The sequence below is a fragment of the Bufo gargarizans genome, chromosome 2, assembly GCF_014858855.1.
Source record: "Bufo gargarizans isolate SCDJY-AF-19 chromosome 2, ASM1485885v1, whole genome shotgun sequence".
NCBI classification, from domain to species: domain Eukaryota; kingdom Metazoa; phylum Chordata; class Amphibia; order Anura; family Bufonidae; genus Bufo; species Bufo gargarizans.
In genome coordinates this window covers 389,177,115-389,203,833 of record NC_058081.1, presented here as the reverse complement: position 1 = coordinate 389,203,833, position 26,719 = coordinate 389,177,115, and the positions used below count along the sequence as shown (strand labels likewise).

The following is a 26,719-nucleotide window of genomic DNA, read 5'->3' as shown; positions in this document are numbered from 1 at the left end:
TTTGGCACGAGCGCAGGTCTCGTAGGCTGCCACAAAACCCTCAACTGACTTACGAAGCGCCGGCCACCAGAATCTCCGAGCAATGAGATCCACTGTGGCTCTACCCCCTGGGTGCCCAGCAAGGACAGTATCGTGGTGCTCCTTAAAAACCTTGTGTCGTAAAGCGAGAGGCACAAACAACCTCCCAGGAGGACAAAGATCAGGAGCCTCTGCCTGGGCCGCCTGTACCTCTGCCTCCAATTCAGGATAAAGAGCAGAGACCACCACCCCTTCAAAATGGGACCTGGGTCTTCAAAGTTCCCCCCTCCCGGAAAACAACGTGACAGGGCATCCGCCTTCACATTCTTAACCCCCCCAGGGCGGAACGTGACAACAAAATTAAACCTTGAAAAGAACAAAGACCATCTGGCCTGTCTCAGGTTCAGACGCTTGGCTTACTCCAAGTAGGCCAGATTCTTATGGTCGGTAAACACGGTAATTAGGTGTCTGGCTCCCTCTAGCCATTGGCGCCATTCCTCAAAAGCTAACTTGATGGCCAACAACTCCCTATCTCCCACATCGTAATTTCTCTCTGCGGAGGAGAGTTTGTTCGAGAAAAAGGCACACGGACGCCATTTGGCAGGAAAGGGACCCTGAGACAAGACCGCACCCACACCCACCTCAGAAGCGTCCACCTCAACAATTAAGGGCAAAGAGACATCAGGTTGTACCAAGATGAGAGCGGAAGCAAAACTCTCTTTGATAGACTTTGACTAGAAAAGGCCTAACGCGCCTCTACCGACCAGGAGGAAAAATCCACCCCCTTTCTAGTCATATCAGTGAGTGGCTTAACAACAAAGGAATAATTCAAAATGAACTTCCTGTAATAATTGGCAAAACCCAAAAAGCGCATCAGCGCCTTCTGATTGTCAGGAAGCTCCCAATCAAGCACAGCGTGGACCTTCTCGGGGTCCATGCGAAAACCAGAAGCGGAGAGGAGAAAACCCAGAAATTGAATTTCTGGAACCGCAAGCACACATTTTTCCAGTTTAGCGTACAATTTATTCTCCCACAGAATGAGCAAGACCTGATGTAGGTGGTCCCTATGAGTTTTGAAATCAGGAGAAAAAATCTAAATGTCATCTAGATACACTAGTACAAATTTCCCCATTAAATGATAAAAAATGCTGTTCACAAAATGTTGGAAGACGGCTGGAGCATTCATCAAACCAAAAGGCATAACCAAATTCTCAAAATGGCCCTTAGGGGAATTGAAGGCCGTCTTCCATCCGTCCCCTTCTCTGACGAGGTTGTATGCCCCTCTTAAATCCAACGTGGAAAAAACTTTAGCCCCAACAATCTGGTTAAACAGGTCCGGGATCAGAGGAAGCGGATAAGGGTCACGAATTGTGATACTGTTCAGCTCCCTGAAATCCAAACATGGTCTTATAGAACCATCTTTTTTCTTAACAAAAAAAAAACAGCGGCAACAGGTTACTTCGATGGTCGTATGTGTCCCTTTCTCAAGCTCTCAGAGCTATAAGTACGCATAGCGACCCTTTCAGGTTGGGAGAGATTGTATAAACGAGATTTAGGCAGCTTGGTGCCTGGGATGAGTTTAATAGGGCAATCGTACTCCCGGTGAGGGGGCAGCTCCTTAACACCACTCTCAGAAAACACATCCAAAAATTCTGAGAGAAAAGATGGTATAGTCTTAGTAGAAACCTCTGACGTTGAGAGGCAATTCTCTCTGCGAAAGTCACTCCAACCATTTATTTGCCTCGCTTGCCAATCAATGGTGGGGTTATGTTTAGTGAGCCAGGGTAGCCCCAACACTAGAGGAGTAGGTAACCCGCTTAAGAGGAAACATGACACATCCTCAAGATGAGCATCACCCACAGTCAAACGGCTATTGTGAACTATGCCCTTTAACGATTTTTGAGAAAGTGAAGCAGAATCAATAGCAAAAACAGGTATGTCCTTTCCCAAAGTGCATACCTGGAAACCATGTGTTATAGCAAATTGATTATCAATGTGATTGACAGCTGCTCCACTATCTACAAAAATCTCATAAACAATGTTCTTGCTCTCTAGCGCCACCCTGGCAGGTAGGATAAAACGGGAACTACAAGCAAACGGAAAACCTTCAATTTCTGCATCAACCTTGCCAATTGTAACAGATGGAACGTTTTTAGAGGACTTTTTTCTTTTTGTTTCTTTATTACTCTCAAAAAAACTCCCTGAAACTCCTAGAGGGACAAACATTTGCCAAATGATTTATACCTCCACAACAGAAACAAACCCTCCTCTGAGAGCTGAATCGTCTGTTGTTAGAGGCAAGCAAACCCAGCTGCATGGGTTCCTGCTCAGGGGGGATTGAGAGAGACTAAGACCCTTGCGCATTGAATGAGACCGTCCCACTGTCCTTGGAATGAGTATGAGCCCTATAGCTCTTCCTGACTGCTCAGCCCCTTGCAAAGATCTCTGTGATAGAAAGTTGCATGTCCACGTACCTAGACTGAGTGACACCTGAAAACCCTATAATAGTGAGGCCCGCATGCATTCCGTCAAGGCTGAAAGCGGATCCATGCTTAAGATGGTTTTGGCGGTTTATAATGTCACGGATGGTGTTGCAGAAAACAAGAAGTAACAAATAAAGATCCGACTGACTTGGTCCCAAACTAAGGAACAAAAGGGTGAGCCCTATTAAAGCCCTATAGCTCTTCCTGACTGCTCAGCCCCTTGCAAAGATCTCTGTGATAGAAAGTTGCATGTCCACGTACCTAGACTGAGTGACACCTGAAAACCCTATAATAGTGAGGGGACACAACCACCGGCTCCCTGCACTAAATATGGAGGGAGTCAGGGTCACCTAGAATCAAGCCAACAGGAAAACACAAATAAAGGGATAGACTTATCTGAGAAAGCAGCAGTAGCAAACTTCTAGCACTGAGCACAATCCAGGAAGTAGTATAAACCGCAAAGTGAGGCAGTATGAGAGGGGATATAAAGGTAGATGACAGCTGGGAGAGGGAGAAGAGATCTCAAAGTGAAACCAAAACAAAAGAACATCATGCAGGAGGTACTGAAGAACGCCTGTCAGAACTTCTCAGAGATCTGGCGGTGACAGGTTAACAATGGAAGAACAATGGTCAAGTCTGCCATTTTAACCCAATCAGCCTGACATAATGATCTCCAGCTTTGTGCTCGTCAACATTCTCACCTGAGTTAACAAGACGATTACTGAAATGATCTCAGCAGGTCCTTTAATGACAGCAATGAAATGCAGTGGAAAGTTTTTTTGGGGATTAAGTTAATTTTCATGGCAAAGAAGGACTATGCAATTCATCTGATCACTCTTCATAACATTCTGGAGTATATGCAAATTGCTATTATAAAAACTTAAGCAGCAACTTTTCCAATTTCCAATATTTATGTAATTCTCAAATCTTTTGGCCACGACTGTACACCAATGAAAAGTCAGTGGGAGGACGGTGAACTATGTGATAGGGAAATCAGATTGAAAGCACTGATTTCAGTTTTTGTATCGTACTGCAAAATATGTTGGTCTTGCAAGTTTTAAAAGTTAGGAGTTGAAACAAAATCCTAATGACAGAATAAGGCTACTTTCACACCTGCGTTAGGTGCGGTTCCGTCTGGTATCTGCACACACGGATACGCACCTATAATGCAAACGATTGTTCAGAACAAATCCTTTTGCATTATGAAGAACAAAGTCGAAATGGATCCGTCCTGACTTACATTGAAAGTCAATGGGGGATGGATACATTTTTAATTGCACCATATTGTGTCAGTGAAAATGGATCCGCTCCCATTGACTTACATTATAAGTCAGGACGGGTCAGTTTGGTTCCGCATTGCCAGGTGGACACCAAGACGCTGCAAGCAGCGATTTTGGTGTCCGCATCCAGAGCGGAATGGAGGTGGAACGGAGCCAAACTGATGCATTCTGAACGGATCCTTATCCATTCAGAATGCATTGGGGCTGAACTGATCCGTTTTGAACCGTTTGCACACGACTATTGTTTTGGTCCGCTTCCGAGCCGCCGTTTTTTGCGGCTCGGATGCGGGCCCATTCACTTCAATGGGACGAAAAAGATGCAGACAGCACTCCGTGTGCTGTCCGCATCCGTTGCACCGTTCCGTGTCACCGCAAAAAAAAAAAAGTGCATATCCTATTCTTGTCCGTTTTGCGGACAAGAATAGGCATGTCTACAATGGGCCTTCCGTTCCGCAAATTACGGAAGGCACACAATCGGCTTCCGTTTTTTTTTTGCAGATCCGCGGTTAGCTGACCGCAAAAAACGTCACGGTCGTGTGCATGTAGCTTAACAGCATCATCTCGCTGTCATTTTCCAGTGATACTCCACATTATACCCATGGTGTGACATAAGGACAATGTGGTGGCCTGACAATGGTCTGAGGACTGGAAGTGTGTACCAACTTCATGAGTTCCTGCATTACAGTGCAGAGTTTTTGTGCATATTTACCTGTGTTTTGACCTATAGCAGGCCACAAATGCACCATATATGTAAATCCACAGCATGCGCTCAAGGCTGGATGGATATTTCGTGGAAAAAAATAAGGACACCCAAATGTTAAATATCTAGGCTTTTTACCGGGCTTTCCAGGCTCCTGATATTCTCAAAAAAGGTCTTTACTATCCGTGAGGGTCCTAGACCTTAACCCCCACCGATCAGCTGTTCCCTGCAGCCTCTGGCGCTGGATCTAGCAGTTTGAACGGAACAGGATTCACAGCTCTGTTCAAATTGTGGTGGCGGGATTACTGCAGCTCACCTACCATTGATGTAAAAGTGCTAGTTCCAGCATTGGAGGCTGCAGGGAACAGCAGATTGGTGGCACTGTGGTGTGTCATACCCTCACCAATTAGATATTAATGACCTATCCTGAAGACAGGTCATGAATATCAGGGCCCTGGAAAACCCCTTTCACTGTGGACTTTCACTAGTGGGTCTTCATGCAAACAGTATGTACAAGTCACTGAACAAAAACAATAGAAAATCGAGTACTCGAAGGACTAGAATTTCTTTAAAGGGGTTTGCGCCATTTAATGAACTTATCCCCTAACCACAGAATAAGGAATTAGCAATAATTGGTGGGAGGTCTTTACCGATCATGATTGGAGTTGCATGTCAAGCATGCGCGATGTCATTCCATGCATTCTCTATGGGGCTGAGTACAGCAGTCCTTTAATGGCAACGCACATGCTCAACCTGCCACCCTACTCAGACTGGTGAATAGGGATCCTGTTCCTTGTGATTAGACGGTCTCCCAGCAGTTATCTCCTACTGATAGGATGCTTAGCTCCTATCCTGTGTATGGAGAATAAGTTCAAATGTTAGAACAACACCTGTAATAAAACAGAGTATTTTTATTTTGAAGCCAGAGTTGGGGTCTGTACATTTACGCCGAAACCACCTAAAACTGACTCTGACTCCACATGGTTCCACTTATGTTCATCAGGTCTGATGCATCTGATTGTACTTTTAGATGGTTAAAGTAGTGATTGTCCCCAAAAGAAAATGACACATCCTTGCACAGTCTATTTGTGTTTCTCTTCAGTTTTATCATCTATATTTTTATACACTGTTTGAATGAAGATCAATCACTGATATGTCCACAATTACCGCAGTACGGGAAAAAAAGCTTCAAATGGCTGTAGTTGAATGTAAATAATCTTGAAAAATCTGCGAACCCTTAAAGGGAGTGTTTCAGCAGTTTTGTCAATGCAAACTACAGACATAGAAAGGGGATGGGGACAGGAGGTAATACATACATCTGCCCCTGCTTGTAATCAATGGACTGCTGTAAAAAAGAACTTTTAATGCCCTCCACACGTGTTCCACAGGCTGCAGTGCTTCAGGCTCAGTGTATGAGCAGCTCCACAGTGCCTCCCCTCTGCTGTGTGACTCTTGTAGCATCCAATCAGAGGCAGTTACTCACAGGAGGGGACACGGGACAGGGCTGCTTATACACTGAGCCTGAAGCACTGCAGCCAGTGGGCCTCCCCAGGTGCACTTGCCAGAGTGGTGCCCGCAGTATTCACACGTCTTTTATAGTGCTCCATTGATAAAAAGCAGGGCTAGAGGTATTTATTGCCCCCTGTCCACTTTCTGTACCCTCTGTTTTGCATTGACAAAACTGCTGACAGCCTCCCTACAATAATATGTGGTTTACAAGCATACTCAGGGCCAATATGAACTGTACTCAATTAATTCTTAAATCTTTATACTGCAGATTACTAGGGTGTATCTGTTACTTATGATGAGTGACTTGGCGATACCAAGCACAGCTGCTATGCAATGCTGCTATATAGCGCTGTGTTTGGTAAGCACGGAGAAGGCAGCAGCCCTCACCGGAGAGCCGGTGTCTTCTTAAACAGCTGATCAGCAGGGGTGCCGGGTGTTGAACCCCCACCGATCAGACACTGGTGACCTATCCTGAGGATAGGTCATCAGTATTAAAGTCTTGCAAAACCCTTTCAAGTTTGTTAAACATATTTTTCAAATAGTTTTGATGATTTTTTCATTTTCCATGTCACTAATTAAAGGGGTTCTCTGGGCTACAGATATTGATGCAGCATAAGATCGCTGGGAGTCCGACACCCAGCACTCTCACCGATCAGCTGTTTCAGCCTGCTCTAGCGCCATAAACCATTAGTGTACGGAGCGGAAGCAGAAAATAAAACGAAAAATTGATTTGAAAAAAATATATACTTTGTGGTTTATATTGTTATATAGTACATATTGTAATATTGTATGTTTTTCTTTACAGATAAGGTACTTAGAAAATACATTCTGGAAAGACAGTTTTAAGACAATGCCAGAAGAGAATGTGCTTTATGGACGCTTACACATCTTTATGGACATCATTAGAAGCCCTTTAACTGGTTTCTAGTTATATATAAGACAGTCTTCTGTAATCAAGCAATATGCTTACCGCCATAGAACTGGCTGATCTTCAGAACCTGTGCACACCACAGCAAGCACTCTAGTTGTAGGGTTGCCAAATGACAGCTGGCCATAAACATAGGCATCCCAGACTGTCCAAAAGAAACATTTGGTGAATAATGAGATTCATGGGCGGAAAAAATCTAAAGAACACGGCACAATATGAAGAGAAGTAACACCATGGATAATACGATTACAGAAAGGAAGAGCCAGGGATGATATGCCATCTTTGCACAAAGAATACCTGACGCTGGTGCCCCCATCTGTAAATCTGCAGTGCGTGTTTGGGGGTTCCTGCCCCTCTGTATGGCAGAATAAGATGGTTATGTCTCAGGGCACATACACTTTCCTCAGTTGTTTTGCTGGATTTTGGCTTATCTGGGGGCTCATAGTATTGCTGTGCTGTCTCTGTAGTTTTCTTAGGCGACGCATGAAGCGACGCAGGGAGGAGAGGCTGCGGGAGCAGAGTTTGCGTTCTGTACAGATTGAGCCACTTCAGTATGAGGAATATGTCAGCAGCCCACGCATCCCTGTGGCACACAGAATCCGTGCACAAGCAGCAACTCAGCCACCACCATCAGCAGCTCAAGCTCGACCATGGTCAGCCACCCGCAGGAATGGTGAGAGGGTTAAAGACAATATCATTAGATTTTCAATGCTGTGTGAAGCAGCAAAATAATATTATTCTTTTTGTTTGTTCATAGGGCCTACCCCAAGTGCTGCAAACAGGGACATTCCATCCATGAGTCAAGGTGAGAATCTTCTAGATCTGAAAATATGCTTCTGGGGAATAACAAGTATTTACTAAAAGATAAAGGTAACAAGGATTTCCAGTGAGGAACAGAATTATTTGAACACCCTGCGATTTTGCAAGTTCTCCCACTTAGAAATCATGGAGGGGTCTGAAATTCACATTGTAGGTGCATTCCCACTCTGAGAGACAGAAAAAAAAATTATAATACAGGAAATCACATTGTATGATTTTTTTAGGAATTTATTTGTCTTGCACTGCTGAACCTAAGTATTTGAACACCTGAGAAACAGCAAGAATTCTGTCTCTCAAAGACCTGTTACTGTGCCTTTAAAAAGTCCACCTCTACTCCACACATTAATCTAATTTAGTAGCACCAGTCTGAGCTCTTTAAAGACACCTGTCCACCCCACAGTCAGTCAGACGCCAACTACTACCATGGGCAAGATAAAGAGCTGTCAAAAGACACCAGAAAAATAATTGTGGACCTCCACAAGGCTGGAAAGGGCTACGGGGCAATTGCCAAGCAGCTTGATGAAAATAGATCAACTGTTGGAGCAATTGTTAGAAAATGGAAGAGGCTAAAGACGACTGTCAGACTCCGTCGGACTGGGGCTCCATGCAAGATCTCACCTCGTGGGGTATCACTGATGATAAGAAAGGTGAGGAATCAGCCCAGAACTACAAGGGAGGAGATGGTCAATGACATGAAGAGAGCTGGGACCACAGTTTCAAAGGTCACCGTTGGTAGAACACTACACTGTCATGGTTTCAAATCATGCATTGCCCGGAAGGTTCCCCTGCTCAAGTCATCACATGTCCGGGCCCGTCTGAAGTTTGCCAATGACCATCTAGATGATCCAGGGGAGGCATGAAAAAAAGTCATGTGGTCAGAGGAGACCAAATTAGAACTTTTTGGTCTAAACTTCACTCGTCATGTTTGGAGGAAAAAGAAGGATGAGTTGCATCCCAAGAACACCATCCCTACTGTGAAGCATGGGGGTGGTAACATGATGCTTTGGGGGTGCTTTTCTGCAAAGGGGACAGGACGACTGCACTGAGAGGATGAATGGGGCCATTTATTATGATATTTTGAGCAACAACCTTCTTCCCTCAGTCAGAGCATTGAAGATGGCTGGGTCTTCCAACATGACAACGACCCAAAGCACACAGCCAGGATAACCAAGGAGTGGCTCCGTAAGAAGCTTATCAAGGTTCTGGAGTGGCCTAGCCAACCTCCAGACCTAAATCCAATAGAACATCTTTGGAGGGAGCTGAAACTCTGTGTTGCTCAGCGACATCCCCGAAACCTGACAGATCTAGAGGAGATCTGTGTGGAGGAGTGGGCCAAAATCTCTGTTGCAGTGTGTGAAAATCTGGTCAAGAACTACAGGTAACGTTTGACCTCTGTAATTGCAAACAAAGGCTTCTGTACCAAATATTAACATGATTTTCTCAGGTGTTCAAATACTTATGTTCAGCAGTGCAAGACTAATCAATTCTTTAAAAATCATACAATGATTTCATGAATTTTTTATTTATTCTGTCTCTAAGGCCTCATGCACACGACCGTTTTTTTTTTAAGGTCTGCAAAAATGGGGTCCGTAGGTCCGTGATCCGTAACCGTTTTTTCGTCCGTGGGTCTTCCTTGTTTTTTGGAGGATCCACGGACATGAAAAATGAAAAAAAAATCTAAGTCAAGTTTGCCATTGAAATGATAGGAAAAAACGGACACGGACACGGATCACGGACGCAGTGGGAGAACTTGCAAAAATCACAGGGTGTTCAAATACTTCTGTTCCTCACTGTATGCCCGCACTGATCTGTTTCCCTGGATCATAACAGACTGGCAATGTTGTCCTTCTATATTCTGGCTGAAGCAGCATAAGATAGAAAAATAATTTTGAAAATGGCACATGCTATATACAATTAACCCACAGGGGTATCCGTTGCATGCTCAGATGAGGCCAGCACCAGTACACCTTGCTTCACTGCGCATGTGCCTCATGCTTTTGGAGGGGACTTGTTATTATGTACCTGACCTATAGAACATCTGTCAAGTTAGGATGAGGAATGGTCAGTGTGACTGTTCAGACAACCAGCTCCACTACTATGAGTACTTACAGGTCAGATGAATATAGCACCCAGTGGGGAAGATTAATCAAAATGGTGTAAAGTAGAACGGGCGTAGTTGCCCATAGCAACCAATCAAATTATGCCTTTAATTTTTCAAAGGAGCTGGTGGACTCTGATTGGTTGCTCTGGGCAACTAATCCCGTTCTACTTTACACCAGTTTCATAAATTTCCCCCAATGTTTTTTTCTGTTTTACACTTTGTTGTCCAAAATATAGAAGGACATCCTTGTCAACCTGTCATGTCCTGGATAACAGGTTGCTCCTCATGACAGGTTCCTTTTAAGCTACGATCTCTGTAACAAAGTATTGTGTGGACATGAAACTGTGTTGCAGGGTAGCCAAGCACTCACAGGCCCGTGTTCTGTCAGCTATGTTTAGCATATAGAGCTGAGGACATGTGTTGCTAGATCGCTGCTAGCACGTCCACAATATACATTTCCCATAGCTCTGAGTGCTTTTATGCAGTCAAAAAAAAAAAGATTTTATATATATGCAAATGAGGCTATCAAGGAGCCCCCACCGTTAGAGTGCCGTAATCTTGCGCATGAGCGAGTACGCCGCATGTCAGTGCTAGCATAGTGTCATAACATTATCAGCACATCTAAAGGGGTTGGCCAACTATACACAATAAGGCTACATGCAAACGACCGTATGTGTTTTGCTGTCCGCAAATTGTGGATCCACAAAAAAAAGGATGATGTTCTGTATGGCATCCGGGTTTTTTTTGCGGATCCTTTTTTTGCGCATCCATTGTAATAATGCCTATCCTTGTCCGCAAACTGGAAAAAAATAGGACATGCGCAATTTTTTTTTTTGCGGGGCAACAGAACGAACATACTGATGCAGACAGCACAAGGTGTGCTGTCCGCATTTTTTGCGGACCCATTGAAATGAATGGGTCTGCATCCTATCAGCAAAAAAACGGACACGGAAACAAACAACGTTTGTGTGCATGTAGCCTTAGGCTGAGAGCTAATGGTGCAGTAAGTAGTTTTATGCCTATTTAAGGCCTCCTTTTATTGTTGTCTGTACACCTATACAAAATTACCCTCTGTTCTCTAACCAATGAGGGGTATTCCATGGAAACAGGAAGCTTGGGAAATACTCTTTGGGTTAAGATTCTCAACCATGTATTTTTTTTCTTTTTACAAAGTGAAATTAATATGACCATAAGGCCTCATGCACACGACCGTTGTGTGCACCCGTGGCCGCTGTTCCGTTTTCCGTGATTTTCTGCGGACCCATTGACTTTCATTGAAAACTCGGAAAATGCACCGTTTGTCATCCGCCTCCGTGATCCGTGTATCCTGTCCATCCCAAAAATGTCCTATTGTTGTCCTATTTTTTTGATGGACAACGGTTCACGGACCCATTCAAGTCAATGGGTCCGTGAAAGAACACTGATGCACACAAGATTGGCATCCGTGTCCGTGATCCATGGCCGTAGGTTACTTTCATACAGACGGATCCGAAGATCCGTCTGCATAAACTTTTTCAGAGCTGAGTTTTCACTTCGTGAAAACTCAGATCCGACAGTATATTCTAACACAGAGGCGTTCCCATAGTGATGGGAACGCTTCTAGTTAGAATATACTACAAACTGTGTGCATGACTGCCCCCTGCTGCCTGGCAGCACCCGATCTCTTACAGGGGGCCGTGATCAGCACAATTAACCCCTCAGGTGCTGCACCTGAGGGGTTAATTGTGCATATCATAGCCCCCTGTAAGAGATCAGGGGCTGCCAGGCAGCAGGGGGCAGACCCCCCTTCCTCTCCAGTTTTAATTTCTTCAGTGGCCAGTGCGGCCCCCCCTGATAAAAGGGACTCCTGACTTTACATTGACTTGCATTGTAATTCAGGACGGATCCGTTTGGCTCCGCATGGCCAGGCGGACACCAAAACAACTTTTTTTTCATGTCCGTGGATCCTCCAAAAATCAAGGAAGACCCACGGACGAAAAAACGGTCACGGATCACGGACCAACGAAACCCTGTTTTGCGGACAGTGAAAAAATACTGTCGTGTACAGACGACAGAAGAGAAAGGAGTATGTGTTGTTTCATTCCTGTCCAACCCCTTTTTCCCTTTTTTCTCTGTCAGTTCACTGACATTTCTGAAGCCAACATGTTGTGAGCCGTGCTTTCCTAGCTTTCAGTCCCTTTCACATGCTTCTTCTGCTTCAAAAGAATGGGAACCGCAGCTTGGCAGCAGTGACGCCATGCTTTTCCTAAGCTTCTACTGTATATTAACCACTTAAACTCTTACGCTTGTGGTAATACTGTGCACAGAGCTGTAGGTGCCACGGTGCAGTATTACAAAGTTATTCTCCACTAAAAGTCACACTTTATATGCTATAAATATACATCCCTAATTCCAAAAAGGTTGAGACACTATGTAATAAATGTAAAATGTAAATAAAAACATAATGCAATGATTTGCAAATCTCAGACCCATATTTTATTCACATGAAAAAAGAATTAACTCATTTAAAGCTTGATGGCAGTACCCCATCTGAAAAAAGTTGGGAATGGGGCAACAAAAGGCTGGAAAAGTAAGTGGTACTAATAAACAGATGGCTAAGTAGGCACTAGGATGAAGCCCTTTATCAGTTATGTATACTAATCTGGCAGCGCTACCAGAGAATCCATTTCTTCTTCTACTTGGCCATCTATTCATTCAGGAATCTCGATACCGACAGGAAGCGAGCGGCTGCAAGGACTCCTCATTGTTACACGTACTATAAGCTATTGTGTGCTCAGCACAATGCGATCAGGTGAGAAGCTCTCCATTCTCCCCTTAGCTTTACCGACCCAACAATCCTTCATATCCAGCTCTCCTCTCGCCTCTCCATAAGGCCTCTTTCACACTTGCGTTGTCCAGATCTGGCGTGTACTCCACTTGCCGGAATCAAACGCCGAATCCGGAAAAACGCAAGTGTACTGAAAGCATTTGAAGACGGATCCGTCTTCAAAATGCTTTCAGTGTTACTATGGCACCCAGGACGCTATTAAAGTGCCATGCGATCACGTGATCCATGCGCTTGGGGCGCCCTGACGTCACTCTAGAGCGCCCCGGGAGCCGCACGGATGGTAAGTATGCTGCTCCCCACTACACTTTACCATGGCTGCCAGGACTTAAGCCGAAACGACGTTTAGCTTAAGGCCGGATCTGGATCAATGCCTTTCAATGGGCATTCATTCCGGATCCGGCCTTGCGGCAAGTCTTCAGGATTTTTGGCCGGAGCAAAAAGCGCAGCATGCTGCTGTATTTTCTCCGGCCAAAAAACGTTCCGTTCCGGAACTGAAGACATCCTGATTCATCCTGAACGGATTTCACTCCATTCAGAATGCATTAGGATAAAACTGATCAGGATTCTTCCGGCATAGAGCCCCGACGACGGAACTCTATGCCGGAAGAAAAGAACGCAGGTGTGAAAGAGCCCTAAGCACTATTAAAAAACTGCCGGAGGGGCAGTTTGAAACAAAGTAACATGAATGTGAATGTGTAACATGAATATTCTACCATAAAGACCTGATTCACACAGTCTCCTCTTAACAGTTGTTCTAGAGACGTGTCTGCTGCTAGAACTCTGTGTGGCATTGATCTGGCCTCTAATCTGAGCTGCTGTTAACCTGCGATTTCTGAAGCTGGTGACTCGGATGAACTTATCCTCCGCAGCAGATGTGACTCTTGGTCTTCCTTTCCTGGAGCAGTCCGCATGTGAGCCAGTTTCTTTGTAGCGCTTGATGGTTTTTTGTGACTGCACTTGGGGACACTTTCAAAGTTTTCCTAATTTTTCGGACTGACTGACCTTCATTTCTTAAAGTAATGATGACCACTAGTTTTTCTTTACATAGCTGCTTTTTTCTTGCCATAATACAAATTCTAACAGTCATCAAGAGAATGCCAAGAGTGTGCAAAGCAGTAATCAAAGCAAAAGGTGGCTACTTTGAAGAACCTAGAATATGAAATATTTTCAGTTTCACACTTTTTTGTTATGTATATAATTCCACATGTGTTAATTCATAGTTTTGATGCCTTCAGTGTGAATCTACAATTTTCATAGTCATGAAAATAAAGAAAACTCTTTGAATGAGAAGGTGTGTCCAAACTTTTGGTCTGTACTGTAGGAAACGTAAAGTAATAACTATTATATGGGGTATCACTATCTGTTTTAAAAGCAGAGAAATTTGAAAAGTTGCAAATTTTTAAAATTTTGGGGTAAATTTGGGATTTTTTTAAAATAAAAATGAAAAATATTGTCTGAAATTTACCACTATCATGAAGTACAATGTGTCACAAGAAATCTCAGATCTCAGAATGGCTTGGATAAGTAAAAGCGTTCCAAAGTTATCACCACAGCATGGTCCTTAAGGTAAAAAATGGCAGGGTCCTGAAGGGATTAAAGTGCAGAGGGTGCAGCAGTAGCAGAAAGAGCTGAGCCTCTGGGTGTAAAGGCAACTCCCCATTTCTTATAACGGCTCATTTGCATATGTTAAAACATAACTTTTCTTAGCAATGTGGGCACATATAAACATGGGGCCAACACAGATGCCTTCAGCACATGCAACAGGTCAGCCAGTTTCATAGGTACCAGTCTGCTGACAGATGCCTTTTAACACTTAATTTGCTTCTGCTATAAGAGCAAGAACTTCAGTGTTTTGGCTTTCCAGTGATACCAGGCTCAGTATTCTATTTGGGGTGCAGCACTTGGTTGAATTTGGAAAGCAAAATGATTTATGTTTTTTCTATCTCTCTCCCTTACCTTTTGGCATATTTCAACAGTATGACACAGGAGCGTGTCTTTTTACACAGTGTATGGACAGATTAATACTGTCAGAAGGTGACTTCTGTAGAAATGCCCCTGATACCTAGTAAAGCTATTTGCCTCTTGGGATTAAAAGCAAATGAAATCCTATTGACATAGAGAAGTAAGGTCCTCCTTTTTTGCAAGTATACAGATGAAATAAACCTTTTCACGTCAGATACTATCCATGTACTATGCATCACCTCTGTATGCTGCATTACAAGTACAGTCTTGGGATACAGAATCGAGGGCTTCGTGTCCAGATTCTTTTGCGGTTGCAGAACTATTGAGACGAAGCAGGGAATCTTATATGAATATTCACTATGGAACAAAATTTGGATTGTAGACAACCACCCACCCATTCAGAGGAGGCAGCAGTGCCACAGGCGGGTGCAAGTGGTGTCCATCTGTCGTTTTGGATTGCTTTTGGCTATATAGAGCATAGACCTTAGTTCTCTCAATGTACTGTACACTAGCAAACAAGAGTTTGGACATACTAAAATGTTTTTTTTTAAAGAATTGCAGTATAAACTTTATGGACAAAATTATTAGGACACCTAAGAGATTATTATTGACATCTGTTTCAAAATTGCTAGGCATCAATGTAGAGTTTGCCCCCCTTTGCAGTTACAACAGCTTTTGCTCTTCCGAGATGGCTTTCTACAAGATTTTGTAGTTTGTCTGTGGGAATTTTTGCCATTCATACAGAAGAGCATTTTTGAGTTGATGTTGGTTTTTAGTGTATAGCTTGCTGTCTTCATACAATTTAATCCCAAAGGTCTTTGATGGGGTTTTGGTCAGTGCTCTGTGCAGGACAATCAAGTTATTCCGCACCAAACTCACCCAAATATGCTTTTATGGACCTTGCTTTGTGCACCGAGGCAGTCTTGCTGGAACAGAAAACAGTCCTTTCCAAACTGTTTCCCCAAAGTTGGAAGCTTACAGGTGTCCAAAATGTCTTGGTATGCCGAAGCATTAAGATTTTCCTTCATTGGATCTCGACGCCACTCTTGTTTCCTGGCTACAGTCCATCCAGTTCAGAGGCCTCAAATCCCTCAAAATCCCCACAAACTACATCCTTTTTTGTGCCAGCTAAGCAAATGTCTTTAATAAGGCATTTAGGCCTTATGACTACCCCATAGACCTCTTGCCTGGCACCAATTCTCCACGTTGAAATATCCTCTGTCCCATCCTTATACCAACACCATGTGTATCTGTAAATCTTCTTCCACTGCTGGAGCTGAGTTCTTCTTTGTCAAGAAGAAAGCTGCATCTCTATGACTCTACATAGATTACTGTGGTCTGAATAAGATCATAAATATCTGAACTTTTCAGCAGGATCCTTGGGGCAAAGGTCTTCACTAGACTTGTCCTGCGAGGTGCATATAGCCTGATCCACATTTGGAGGGTGACAAGTGTAAGACAGCTTTGACAATCAAGATGGTGATTACAAATACCTTATTATACCATTTGACATTCATAACACCCCAGCAGTATTCCAGATGTATTGCAAAATCTGTTCTACAGTGAGGTTTATCTGGATGACATTTTGATCTATTCCCCTGACTTAGAAGCATACCCACACTGTCTTGCAACAGCTGTGATGTTTATTCCACATTACTTACACTCACCGTAGCTATCTCAGCTCTCCAGGCCCTTAAGTGGCTTTTCAGGCCCTTAGGCAAGTCTTCTCCCCAGCCTCCATCATGCATTGTTATATTAGAGACTACAAGCTACTCACCTTCAAGTAGACTTTGGAGTAATAGAGACATATGCTGGAGGGTGCTTGTCATCTGGTGCTTATATCTACCAATCATAAAACTGTAACTTACTTACAGACTGCCCAACATCTGAATGCTCATCTGGCCAAATAGTCTGTCTTCATTGCCTGCTTCAGCTGCCTTCTTCACTTCTGTCCAGCAGATAAAAACATCAAGACAGAAGCTTTATCTCAATCCTTTGATCCAGCAGAGCGCATCACTGAAACTCAGCATATTATTGACCCTACTCAAAAAGGCTCAGATGCTCCTGTTCATGTGAAAGATATTCCTCCTGCGAGAATTTTTGTCTCTATGGCTCAGAGCAGACAAATTCTTGCCTGGAGTCATAAATCCAAAGTGGCGTGTCATTCTGAGTTTGTGAGACTGTGGAATAAATGTCCCATTATTATTGTGGGCCACACTTTACCAAGATGAGTTCAAAAGTATGTTGCCTCCTGTACCTCATGTACACAAAATGAATAATCCCAGCAGAGACCTACTGACCTTCTCATATCTGTGCCTGTGTTTTATTCTCTGTGGCAACATATACAGTGGGGAAAAATAGTATTTGATACACTGGCAATTTTGCAAGTTTTCCCACCTACAAAGAAAGGAGAGGTCTGTCATTTTTATCGTAGGTTCACTTCAACTGTGAGAGACAGAATCTAAAAAAATAAAATCCAGAAAATCACATTGTATGACATTTAAATAATAATTTGCATTTTATTGCATTAAATAAGTATTTGATCACTTACCAACCAGCAAGAATGATGGTGCTCACAGACCTGTTAGTTTTTCTTTAAGAAGCCCTCCTACTTTGCATGTATTACCTGTATTCATTGCACCTGTTTGAACTTGTTACCTGTATAAAAGACACCTGTCTACACAATCAATTACACTCCATCCCCTCCACCATGGCCAAGACCAAAGAGCTGTCTAAGGACACCCAGGACAAAATTGTAGACCTGCACAAGGATGGGCTACAGGACAATAAGCAAAAAGCTTGGTGAAAAGGCGAAACTGTTGGTGCAATTATTAGAAAATTGAAGAAATACAAGATGACTGTCAATCTTACTCGGTCTGGGGCTCCATGCAAGATCTCGCCTCGTGGGGTAAACTTGATTCTGACAAAGGTCAGGAATCAGCCCGGAATTACACGGGAGGACCTGTCAATGATCTGAAGAGAGCCGGGATTAGGGATTACAGTCTTAAAGATTACCATTAATAGCACACTACGCCATCATGGATTAAAATCCTGCAGGGCACATAAGATCCCCCTGCTCACGCCAGAGCATATCCAGGTCCGTTTGAAGTTTGCCAGTGACCATCTGGATGATCCAAATGAGGTATGGGAGAAAGTAATGTGGTCATATGAGAGCAAAATAGAACTTTTTGGTATCAACTCCACTTGCTGTATTTGGAGGAAGAAGATGAGTACAACCCCAAGAACACCGTCCTAACCGTGAAGCCTGGGGGTGGAAACATCTTACTTTGGGAGTGCTTTTCTGCAAAGGGGACAGGAAGACTGCAGCGTATTGAGGGGAGGATGGATGGGGCCATTTGTCACGAGATTTTGGCCAACAACTTCCTTCCCTAAGTAATAGCATTGAAGATGGGCTCGTGGCTGGGTCTTCCAGCATGACAATGACCCAAAACACACAGCCAGGGCAACTAAGGAGTGGCTCCGTAAAAAGCATTTCAAAGTCCTGGAGTGGCCTAGCCAGTCTCCAGACCTGAACCAAATTGAAAATCTTTTTAGGGAGCTGAAACTCAATGTAGCCCAGCGACAGCCTCGAAACCTGAAAGATCTGGAGAAGATCTGTTTGGAGGAGTGGGCAAAAATCCCTGCTGCAGAGTGTGCAAACTTGGTCAAGAACTACAGGAAACATCTGACCTCTGTAATTGCAAACAAAGGTTTCTGTACCAAATATTAAGTTGTTTTTCTAATGTATAAAATACTTGTTTAATGTAATAAAATGCAAATTAATAATTTAAAAATCATACAATGTGATTTTCTATATTTTTTTTTTGATTCTGTCATAGCTCAAGTGTACCTCTCCATTCTTTGTATGTGGGAAAACTTGCAAAATCGCCAGTGTATCAAATATTTATTTTACCCACTGTAGGTATAAATGTCATTGCATATTTACCTCTTTATTCTGGTACTGTAATCTGGGTGGTTGTAGACCGTTTCTCCAAAATACGATTACGGCAATACCAAATTTGTATAGATGCCGTGATCGTTGCTGAATGCAGCATCTGAGGGATTACTTGACGGGTCTCAGCATGATCGCCATTCCCCATCATCTTAGCTGGGTACCTGCTGTATTATGCAGCCAGTAACCGCCGCATAAGGAGCGGGCTCAGCTTAGCTGCCGCTCCATACAATTCCCGGCGCATAATGCCGTACATAATAGGGCAATGTGCCTCACTTAAAGGCTGCATTCAGACGTCCACACTTTGTGTCCGGATCCTTTCCGCAATTATTACCGTTCCGGTTGCGGACCCATTCATTTTCAATGGGGACGTGAAAACATATGGACAGCACACAGTGTGCTATCCGCATCCACATTTCCGGTCCGCGGCCTCGAACTTCCGGTCCGCGGCTCTGCAAAAAAATAGAACATGGCATTTCTTATGGGGTGCTGGCCCAGTGATTTTCGGATCCGCAACACTGCAGACGTGTGAATGGACTCTGAAACAGTCACACACCATAAAGTACATACCTGTATAGACTGCAGGAAACCTTCTTCAAGAAAGATCTTACTGGAAGCTGATGAGTTAAAGGAACTATCGGTAACAAGTGGATGTTATTGGTCACATGGCAATGACATCATCAAAGGTCCTTTAATTTGTCAGGATTTAGCAATGCAGTGCTTCCCCTATCCCATGCCCTCCTATTCTCAGCCCTCTTTCCCTCCCTGACACTTGCCCATTAGGCCACAAAGTGTATTCCTTGGTGGCAGTGGCCAGCCACATCATAGTGAGGAGGGGGGCACGCTCTCCCTCCTTCTCCACTGTGCGGCTGCTTATGAGAACACAGCGTGCAGGCTGCATCATGCGCGCTTCGTGCTCTATGATAATGACTGATAGTCAGCTGCGCAATAGCTACACTTATACACTTATGGACCATATACTTTGTAGAGTCATATCTCGGTGACAGGTTCCCCTTACAGAGGCTTTTTCCCCGTCTTCATTAACATCCTTTAAAATATTCATATATCAATTTTCATTTCTATTGGAGCGGAGAAGCACTGATACCATGGGGGGAAACTATAATTCATAGGGCCCCATTGCAGAATAAGATGGGGCCCCACCACCTCATGTAAGATTACTAGTGTAAAACTAAAATAGCAGTATAAGTAGCAGTAATTAAAGGTATGTATAATGCACCATATACAGTATCAGAAAACCCGCATTATAGCAAAAAGTCTACATATTGTTATTCCCCCAATCTTCTTTCACCTGACTGACTCTTCCCACCCCTTAACCCTTCCCCCCCAAGCTCTTGGCCCTAAAGAAAATGCTATGGCTGCTATAGATATAGTTACACCCATAGCTGATATGTGCAATGCTCATGTTCTATTGAAAATAGTCAGTTTGAACAAATGCCTGGCGCCTCCGTCTAACAGGACACCACATGATCAGCAGATGGGACACCATGTAATATTATTGAAGCCGGAATATCGGGGTGACGTGATCACAGCCCAAATAAAAAGTTGGATGTAATAAGTTATTAGTAAGACCCTTTCAGTACACTGATTTCTACAAAACTCAATGTGATTTTCTTTTCTTGAACCAGCGTGTTCCTTTAGTAATCCTTAGGAACTTTTTTCTGCGCAATGTGACATTATGTTGATGAAAAAGTATTATTCCTTAAATTATTGTATATATTGTTATGATGTAATGCACTTTGCATGGATTTTAACGTGCAACCTCTATTTGTATTGGTTTTACAGAACCAGATTTGTCTCAGCCACCATGTTATGAAGAGGCATTGCTGATGGCAGAACCACCACCACCATATAGTGAGGTCCTGACTGACACACGAGGTATATATAGGAAGATCCTCAGTCCTTTTCTCACTGTTCAGGACGAGCTTGTGAAACCAGAACAAGCCCTGAGCCATAAACAACATCTGTCAGGACCACCTCATACTCAGCCACTTCCAGGAGCCCTAAGTTCACCAATTTCAACAAATCCTCCTCAAGAAGCACAAAGGGTGAGACGACCTTCCTGGTCAGGTTCGGAAATTGGAAGTGGGGGTCTACACAGACTACCTAGGGGCTGCCAGCTGATCTTCCCAATTCCTCTTCTGGGCAGGACTACAGCTGTTTGAAACAACATGCACAGTTGAATCATACAGTATATCATATAGCTGCTGTGGTCAAAAGAACATATGTAAGGAACTGGGTGGGCTGTGAACATCACAAATGACCTTGTAGAAACATAGATGATCAGGGTTTAAATTTGATTATGAACCATTAAATGACACAAAACCTTCTAAAATACAATTCATCAGATGCACTATAATTATTTCATGGACACTGGCTTTTAGGGACTGCAAAAGTGCATCTAGTATGCTTGTACAGCCCTCTGAGAATACAAGTTCAGCTTGGACCTGATTTTGAAGATGCCCATGTTCGACTCTAAGAAGACTCATACAAACTGAAAGCCATCTTTCTTGAATTATTTATTTATATTTTTTAGTTGCACCTTCCTTTTGTGGGATTAAAGTTTGGCGGCCGTTGTGTATATTTATGAAGCTGCTGGCTGAATCATGGGGTCCATTTCTGTATGTTGTACATACCTGTGTCTAAGAGAAGAATCTGCTCTCCATAGCAAAATGTTCAATACATTTAATCCAAAAGGGCTTCACATTGAACAATTTCAGTGTCATGTGTAAATTATAAAATGATATGCCATGCACCACTTCAGTGCTGTGGATGCTAAAGTGACCTGTCCAGTCATACTGACAATTTCCTTTTATATTATTCATATTTTAAATCAAGATTGATCATAATTAGACATCTTTGAAATCCTAAAGCTATTTCCAGTTATAGGAGAAAACACTCTAAATAAACTAAAATGAAATAGGTAATTGTGAAAAGATAAAGCTGTTAGTTGTTGTCCTGATGGCAGAAGGCTATACTAGAAAACTGGATTTTTTCTTTACTTTGTGATGTTAATATAAATTGCCAGCAGTAGTGATGGGTAAGACCAGTTTCAGTCAGCCATGAGACAGCCACATTTCCGCATGTGTTGCAACCACAATACCCAGACTTCCTGCTGTTCTACTAATCGAGAGTTGGTAATATTAGTTTGGTTAAGCACACCCAAAGGAGGGCACAGGGGTCGCAGCAGAAATGCAGCACCCTAAAGATGTCAAGTCAGCCAAAACAAATAAATGCCTCTATAGAAATAAACCCCGTTGAACAATCTCGCATTCATTGCCCATTAATGACACCTTAAAGGGAACCTGTCACTGGGATTTGGGGTATAGAGCTGAGAACATGGGTTTCTAGATCACCGCTAGCACATCAGCAATATCCAGTCCCCATAGCTCTGTGTGCTTTTATTGTGTAAAAAAACACAATTTGATACATATGCAAATTAACAGAAGAGAGTCATATTTTACTTGTGTGACCAGAGAAGAGTCATATTTTCAAGCTCTGACCCATCTCAGGGTAATTTGCATATGTATCAAATGTTTTTTCTTACACAATAAAAGCACACAGAGCTATGGGGACTGGGTATTGCGCATGTCCTAGCGGCCATCTAGCAACCCATGTCCTCAGCTCTATACACAAAATCCCAGTGACAGGTTCCCTTTAATTAAGCAGAGGCTAGATGGAGACACTTACCCTAGTTTTTGCAATCTTGCAGTGATCCATTGCCTTGTGATAGTGCAAGGTGGCAACCTGTGACCGATTAGGATCCACCACTGTCAGTAGAACTTGGAGTATGCAGCATCTTCATCCAACAGGGAGTCACATCCCTTAATCCACTATGTCATAAGCAACACCATGGATTGTCAGAGCAGAGGCATACTTGGAAATCACAGGGGCCTAGAAGAAAAGTTAGACAGGCCCTTCTCTGCAACAAAAAGTGAGTGATTGCTAGACAGACTAAAGCACAATATATGCCTGTATTCATGCCTGGATGATTATCACAAAAAATATTGCAAGCTTAATTACATAGCCCCAGCCACCAGGGGTCCAACAGCAAACACCAGCAGCATCCAGAATCAGTGAATAACTAAAACAAGCAGGTAAGGCTTTTCTTGCAGGCAGGTCCATAGAAAATCAGTAGACTCGACATGATGTGCTTACTGGGCAACCGAGCTTTGACATTTTCTGCGTCAGCTAATTCTAGGTGGGTACTGCATTGGAGCAACTGCTACTCTGTTATGGTGGACATTTTTGCAGATGTAGCAACAGGACATGTAGCCATATGGGTTACCTCCATTGAATTATTTCCTGAGGAACTATCACTTTGGTTTTGAATGGATGTGGACACAGAATGGCAGATTTATCACCACATTATTCAATGTGGCTGTACTTCCTGCTGTACTTTTGGCAATGGAAAGTGCAACAAAACAGGAAAAAGTAAATGGTGGAGATTTACTATTCAAAATGCACCAGAATTATGGAGCAATTTTCACCAAAGAAGTAGCCTACATGCTTTGCACCACATTTATTAACAGTTTTTGTGACTCATGAGGGAGAGCGACATGGCCTACTTTTGACATTGTGCAACAAAAAATACACCAAAATTGTGATGCAGTTTTCTAGGCGTACTAAATTAAAAAATAAGTATTGTAAAGTTAGACTAAACAATCTAAAGATATACTAAATTTTTATTATCCAGCATCAGTCACTGTGATTAATCTGATGCAGTTTTAGACTTTGTGTCTAAATGTACATTATGGGGTAATTTATCAAACTGTGTGTAAAGTAGAACTGGTTTAGTTGCCCATAGTAACCAATCAGATCCCACCCTTTTGGACAGCTTGGAAAATGAAAGGAGGAATTTGGTTGCTATGGGCAACTAAGCCAGTTCTACTTTACACCAGTATGATAAATGACCCCCTGTATTGCTATTAGGCAGTATTGTTGTAAAACTGCAACTCCCAGAATCCTCCTTTCACTTCTGTGGGAGTTATAAGAACAACAGAGTGAAAATTCTAGAGAAACTAAAACCTGCACAGAGACAGGGGTACAACATTTTAAAATAAAAAAAATTGCCTAAAAGTGTACATAGCCTACATGTACGGCGCTAGCCAGGATTTTAAACAGCGCATGCAGCGAGCATCATAGCTGGAAATGGCCTTGCGGTTCGCCCGGCGGTTGTTTCGTGGCGAACTTTACTCATTTGCTATTCGTCGAACATGCGAACATATGGCGATATTCGCACGTGCCATATTTTTTTGCATAGCGCCGAACTATGACACATCCATCAGATGGGACAGGACAGCCAATTGAGACGTTTCAGCACATGGACACAACCCCAACCCTATAACAGAACCCGATCTGGCAGCCATTTTACATTATGTGTTTTGCCAGTGTAGGGAGAGGTTGTATTTTGGAGCAGTGACAGTTAGGGACACCAAACGCTAGCTAATAGGGCCACAAAAGTCAGTTTAAGGACTGGTATAGGTGTACTATCGATAGGTGTGATATAGTGGGGTGTGATATACTTATAATATACTTTCTAACATAGAAATGATATTGTAGTGTATTTGTATTGTGCAGCAGTAGTGTGCTGTTCTGCTGTGATTCCGCAGCTGATAGAGGGACAAATGCTATTGGAGTGACTAATTGCAATGGGTGTAATATACCTGTTGCCCCCCAAAAAACTGCTTGAGGGCCGCGATATACCTTCTTCCACAAAATCCTGATTGAGAGGTGCTATATACTGTACCTGTTTCCTCCAAATACTGATTGAGGGGTGCTATATAGCAGTTTCTGCCAAATACTGATTGAGAGGTGCTATATTCCTGTTTATACCAAATACTGATTGAGGGGTGCCATATACCTTCTTCCACTAAATACTGATTGAGGGGTGCTATTGCTATATACCTTCTTCCACCAAATACTGATTGAGGGCTGCAATACACCTGCTTCTAGAGTTGTTGCGATACCAAATTTTTTATTTGGTTTCTATACCATAAAAAAGTATTGCGATATTCGATACCACACGGGAAAATAAACCAAAAAAGCCACGTACATTCCGCATTTTAAAAAATGGCGAATCGCGCTGTTTTTATGAATTTTTTCTGTTCCGGCGTTCACCGCATAGATTTTTTAAATATTTTAATAGTTTGGACTTTTCTGACGTGGCGATATGTGATATGTTTATTTATTGTTTATACTTTTTATATGTGAAATTGGGAAAAGGGGTGATTCATACTTAATGTTTTTGGTGGGTTTTTTAAACTTTTTATTTTAATTTTTACACTTTTTATTGAATAACTATTTCCCCCCCTTAGGGTCTAGAACCTAGGATTTTTTTCATCCCTTGTCCTATTCACACTGATAGAGCTCTATCAGGATGAATAGGACTTCAAACTGTCCCTGCTGCTCTGTGCTTTGTGCACACAGCATCAAGGATGTTACCATGGCAGCCAGGGCTTCGGTAGCGTCCTGGCTGCCATGGTAACTGATCGGAGCCCCAGGATTACACTGCTGGGGCTCCGATAAGAAGCTGCCACTGCCACCAATGAGGGGGAGGGGAGAGGACCCTGTGGCCACTGCCACCAATTCTTTTAATACTGGGGGGTGGGGGCAGGGGGCACTGTGCCACCAATGATTTTAATGGGGTGGGGGGTTGAGGGGGGCGCACTGCGCCACCAATGATTATTACCCCTTAATACAGGAGGCGGGTACTGGCAGATCAGTTGCAGTTAACCCCTCAGGTGCCGCACCTGAGGAGTTAACTGCTGCTGATCGCAGTTCCCTGTCAGGGGCAGGGTGCCGGCAATGCGATTCTGCTGCTGGCACCTGCCTCCTGTATTATGCGTTAAAGTCTGGACCCATAAAGCGATGTCCCAGCACTTACTATTATTCCTGGGCGCCGCTCCATTCGCCCGCTGTGCCCCATTACGGTCTACTCTCCTGCTTCATATGCTAATTAATATCGGAGCAATGGGGAGAAGACAGCAGCTTCTCTAGTGGGCGTTCCTTCTCTCTGGCTGTAGCGCTGTCCAATCGCAGCGCAGGGAGATGGAACGCCCACTAGAAAAGCTGATGTCTCCTCCCCATTGCTCCCATAGTAATTAGCATATGGAGCAGGAGAGTAGACCGTAATGGGGCACAGCGGGCGAACAGAGCGGCACCCAGGAATAATGGTGAGTGCTGGGACATCGCTGGGCGCCGCTCGGTGTAGGAAAACTGCTATCATTGGTGGCGCCATGTGCCCGCCGCTCCTCCGCCCCTCTTTCCGTTCATTGGTGGAAGCGGCAGAACAGGGGGGAGGGAGAGACTGCTTCCTTCTCCCCTGTGCTGCTGAGGGAACATGAGCGTGCTGACAGCAGCGTGCTCATGTTCAGAGATACTAGACTGTGCAGCTGCGCAGCAGCGCAGCCTAGTATTGAAAAAATGAAAATCCTGGTATCGTATCGATACCGGGACAAAAGTATCGATTGGGTATCGAAATTTCGATACCCGCAACAACCCTACCTGCTTCCACAAAATACTGATTGAGGGGTGCCATATACCTGTTTCCGCCAAATACTTATTGAGGGGTGCTATATATCTTCTTCCACTAAATACTGATTGAGGGGTGCAATATATCTTCTTCCACTAAATACTGATTGAAAGGAGCTATTGCTATATACCTTCTTCCACAAAATACTGATTGAGGGGTGCCATATACCTGTTTCCGCCAAATACTGATTGAGGGGTGCTATATACCTGCTTCCACCAAATACTAATTAAGGGGAGCTATTGCTATATACCTTATTCCACCAAATACTGATTGAGAGTTGCGATATACCTGCTTACACAAAATACTGATTGAGGGGTGCCATATACCTGTTTATGCCAAATACTGATTGAGGGGTGCTACATACTTGTTTCCGCCAAATACTGTTTGAGGGGCGCCATATACCTTCTTCCACAAAATACTGATTGAGGGGTGCCATATTCCTGTTTCTGCCAAATACTGATTAAGGGGTGCTATATACCTGTTTCCGCTAAATACTGATTGAGGGGTGCAATATATCTTCTTCCACTAAATACTGATTGAGGGGAGCTATTGCTATATACCTTCTTCCACCAAATACTGATTGAGGGC

General features: G+C 43.4%; 1 protein-coding gene across 1 annotated transcript; it reads left to right on the top strand.

Annotated features, from left to right (window-relative positions):
- Nucleotides 1-7,147: 7,147 nt before the first annotated feature.
- PRR7 (proline rich 7, synaptic) lies at nucleotides 7,148-21,160 on the top strand. Its single transcript, XM_044277740.1, has 3 exons — nucleotides 7,148-7,591; nucleotides 7,676-7,723; nucleotides 20,383-21,160. The coding sequence occupies exons 1-3, from the start codon at nucleotides 7,192-7,194 to the stop codon at nucleotides 20,760-20,762; spliced, it is 828 nt and encodes a 275-aa protein (XP_044133675.1). The 5' UTR covers nucleotides 7,148-7,191; the 3' UTR covers nucleotides 20,763-21,160.
- Nucleotides 21,161-26,719: the final 5,559 nt, after the last annotated feature.

Bases quoted from the DNA above. Each gene is read 5' to 3' on its own strand.
- PRR7 (XM_044277740.1), top strand. From the start codon at position 7,192: ATGCCATCTTTGCACAAAGAATACCTGACGCTGGTGCCCCCATCTGTA. The intron at 7,592-7,675 runs GTGAGAGGGTTA...GTTTGTTCATAG, and splicing joins GTCAGCCACCCGCAGGAATG to GGCCTACCCCAAGTGCTGCA. The intron at 7,724-20,382 runs GTGAGAATCTTC...TTGGTTTTACAG, and splicing joins CATTCCATCCATGAGTCAAG to AACCAGATTTGTCTCAGCCA.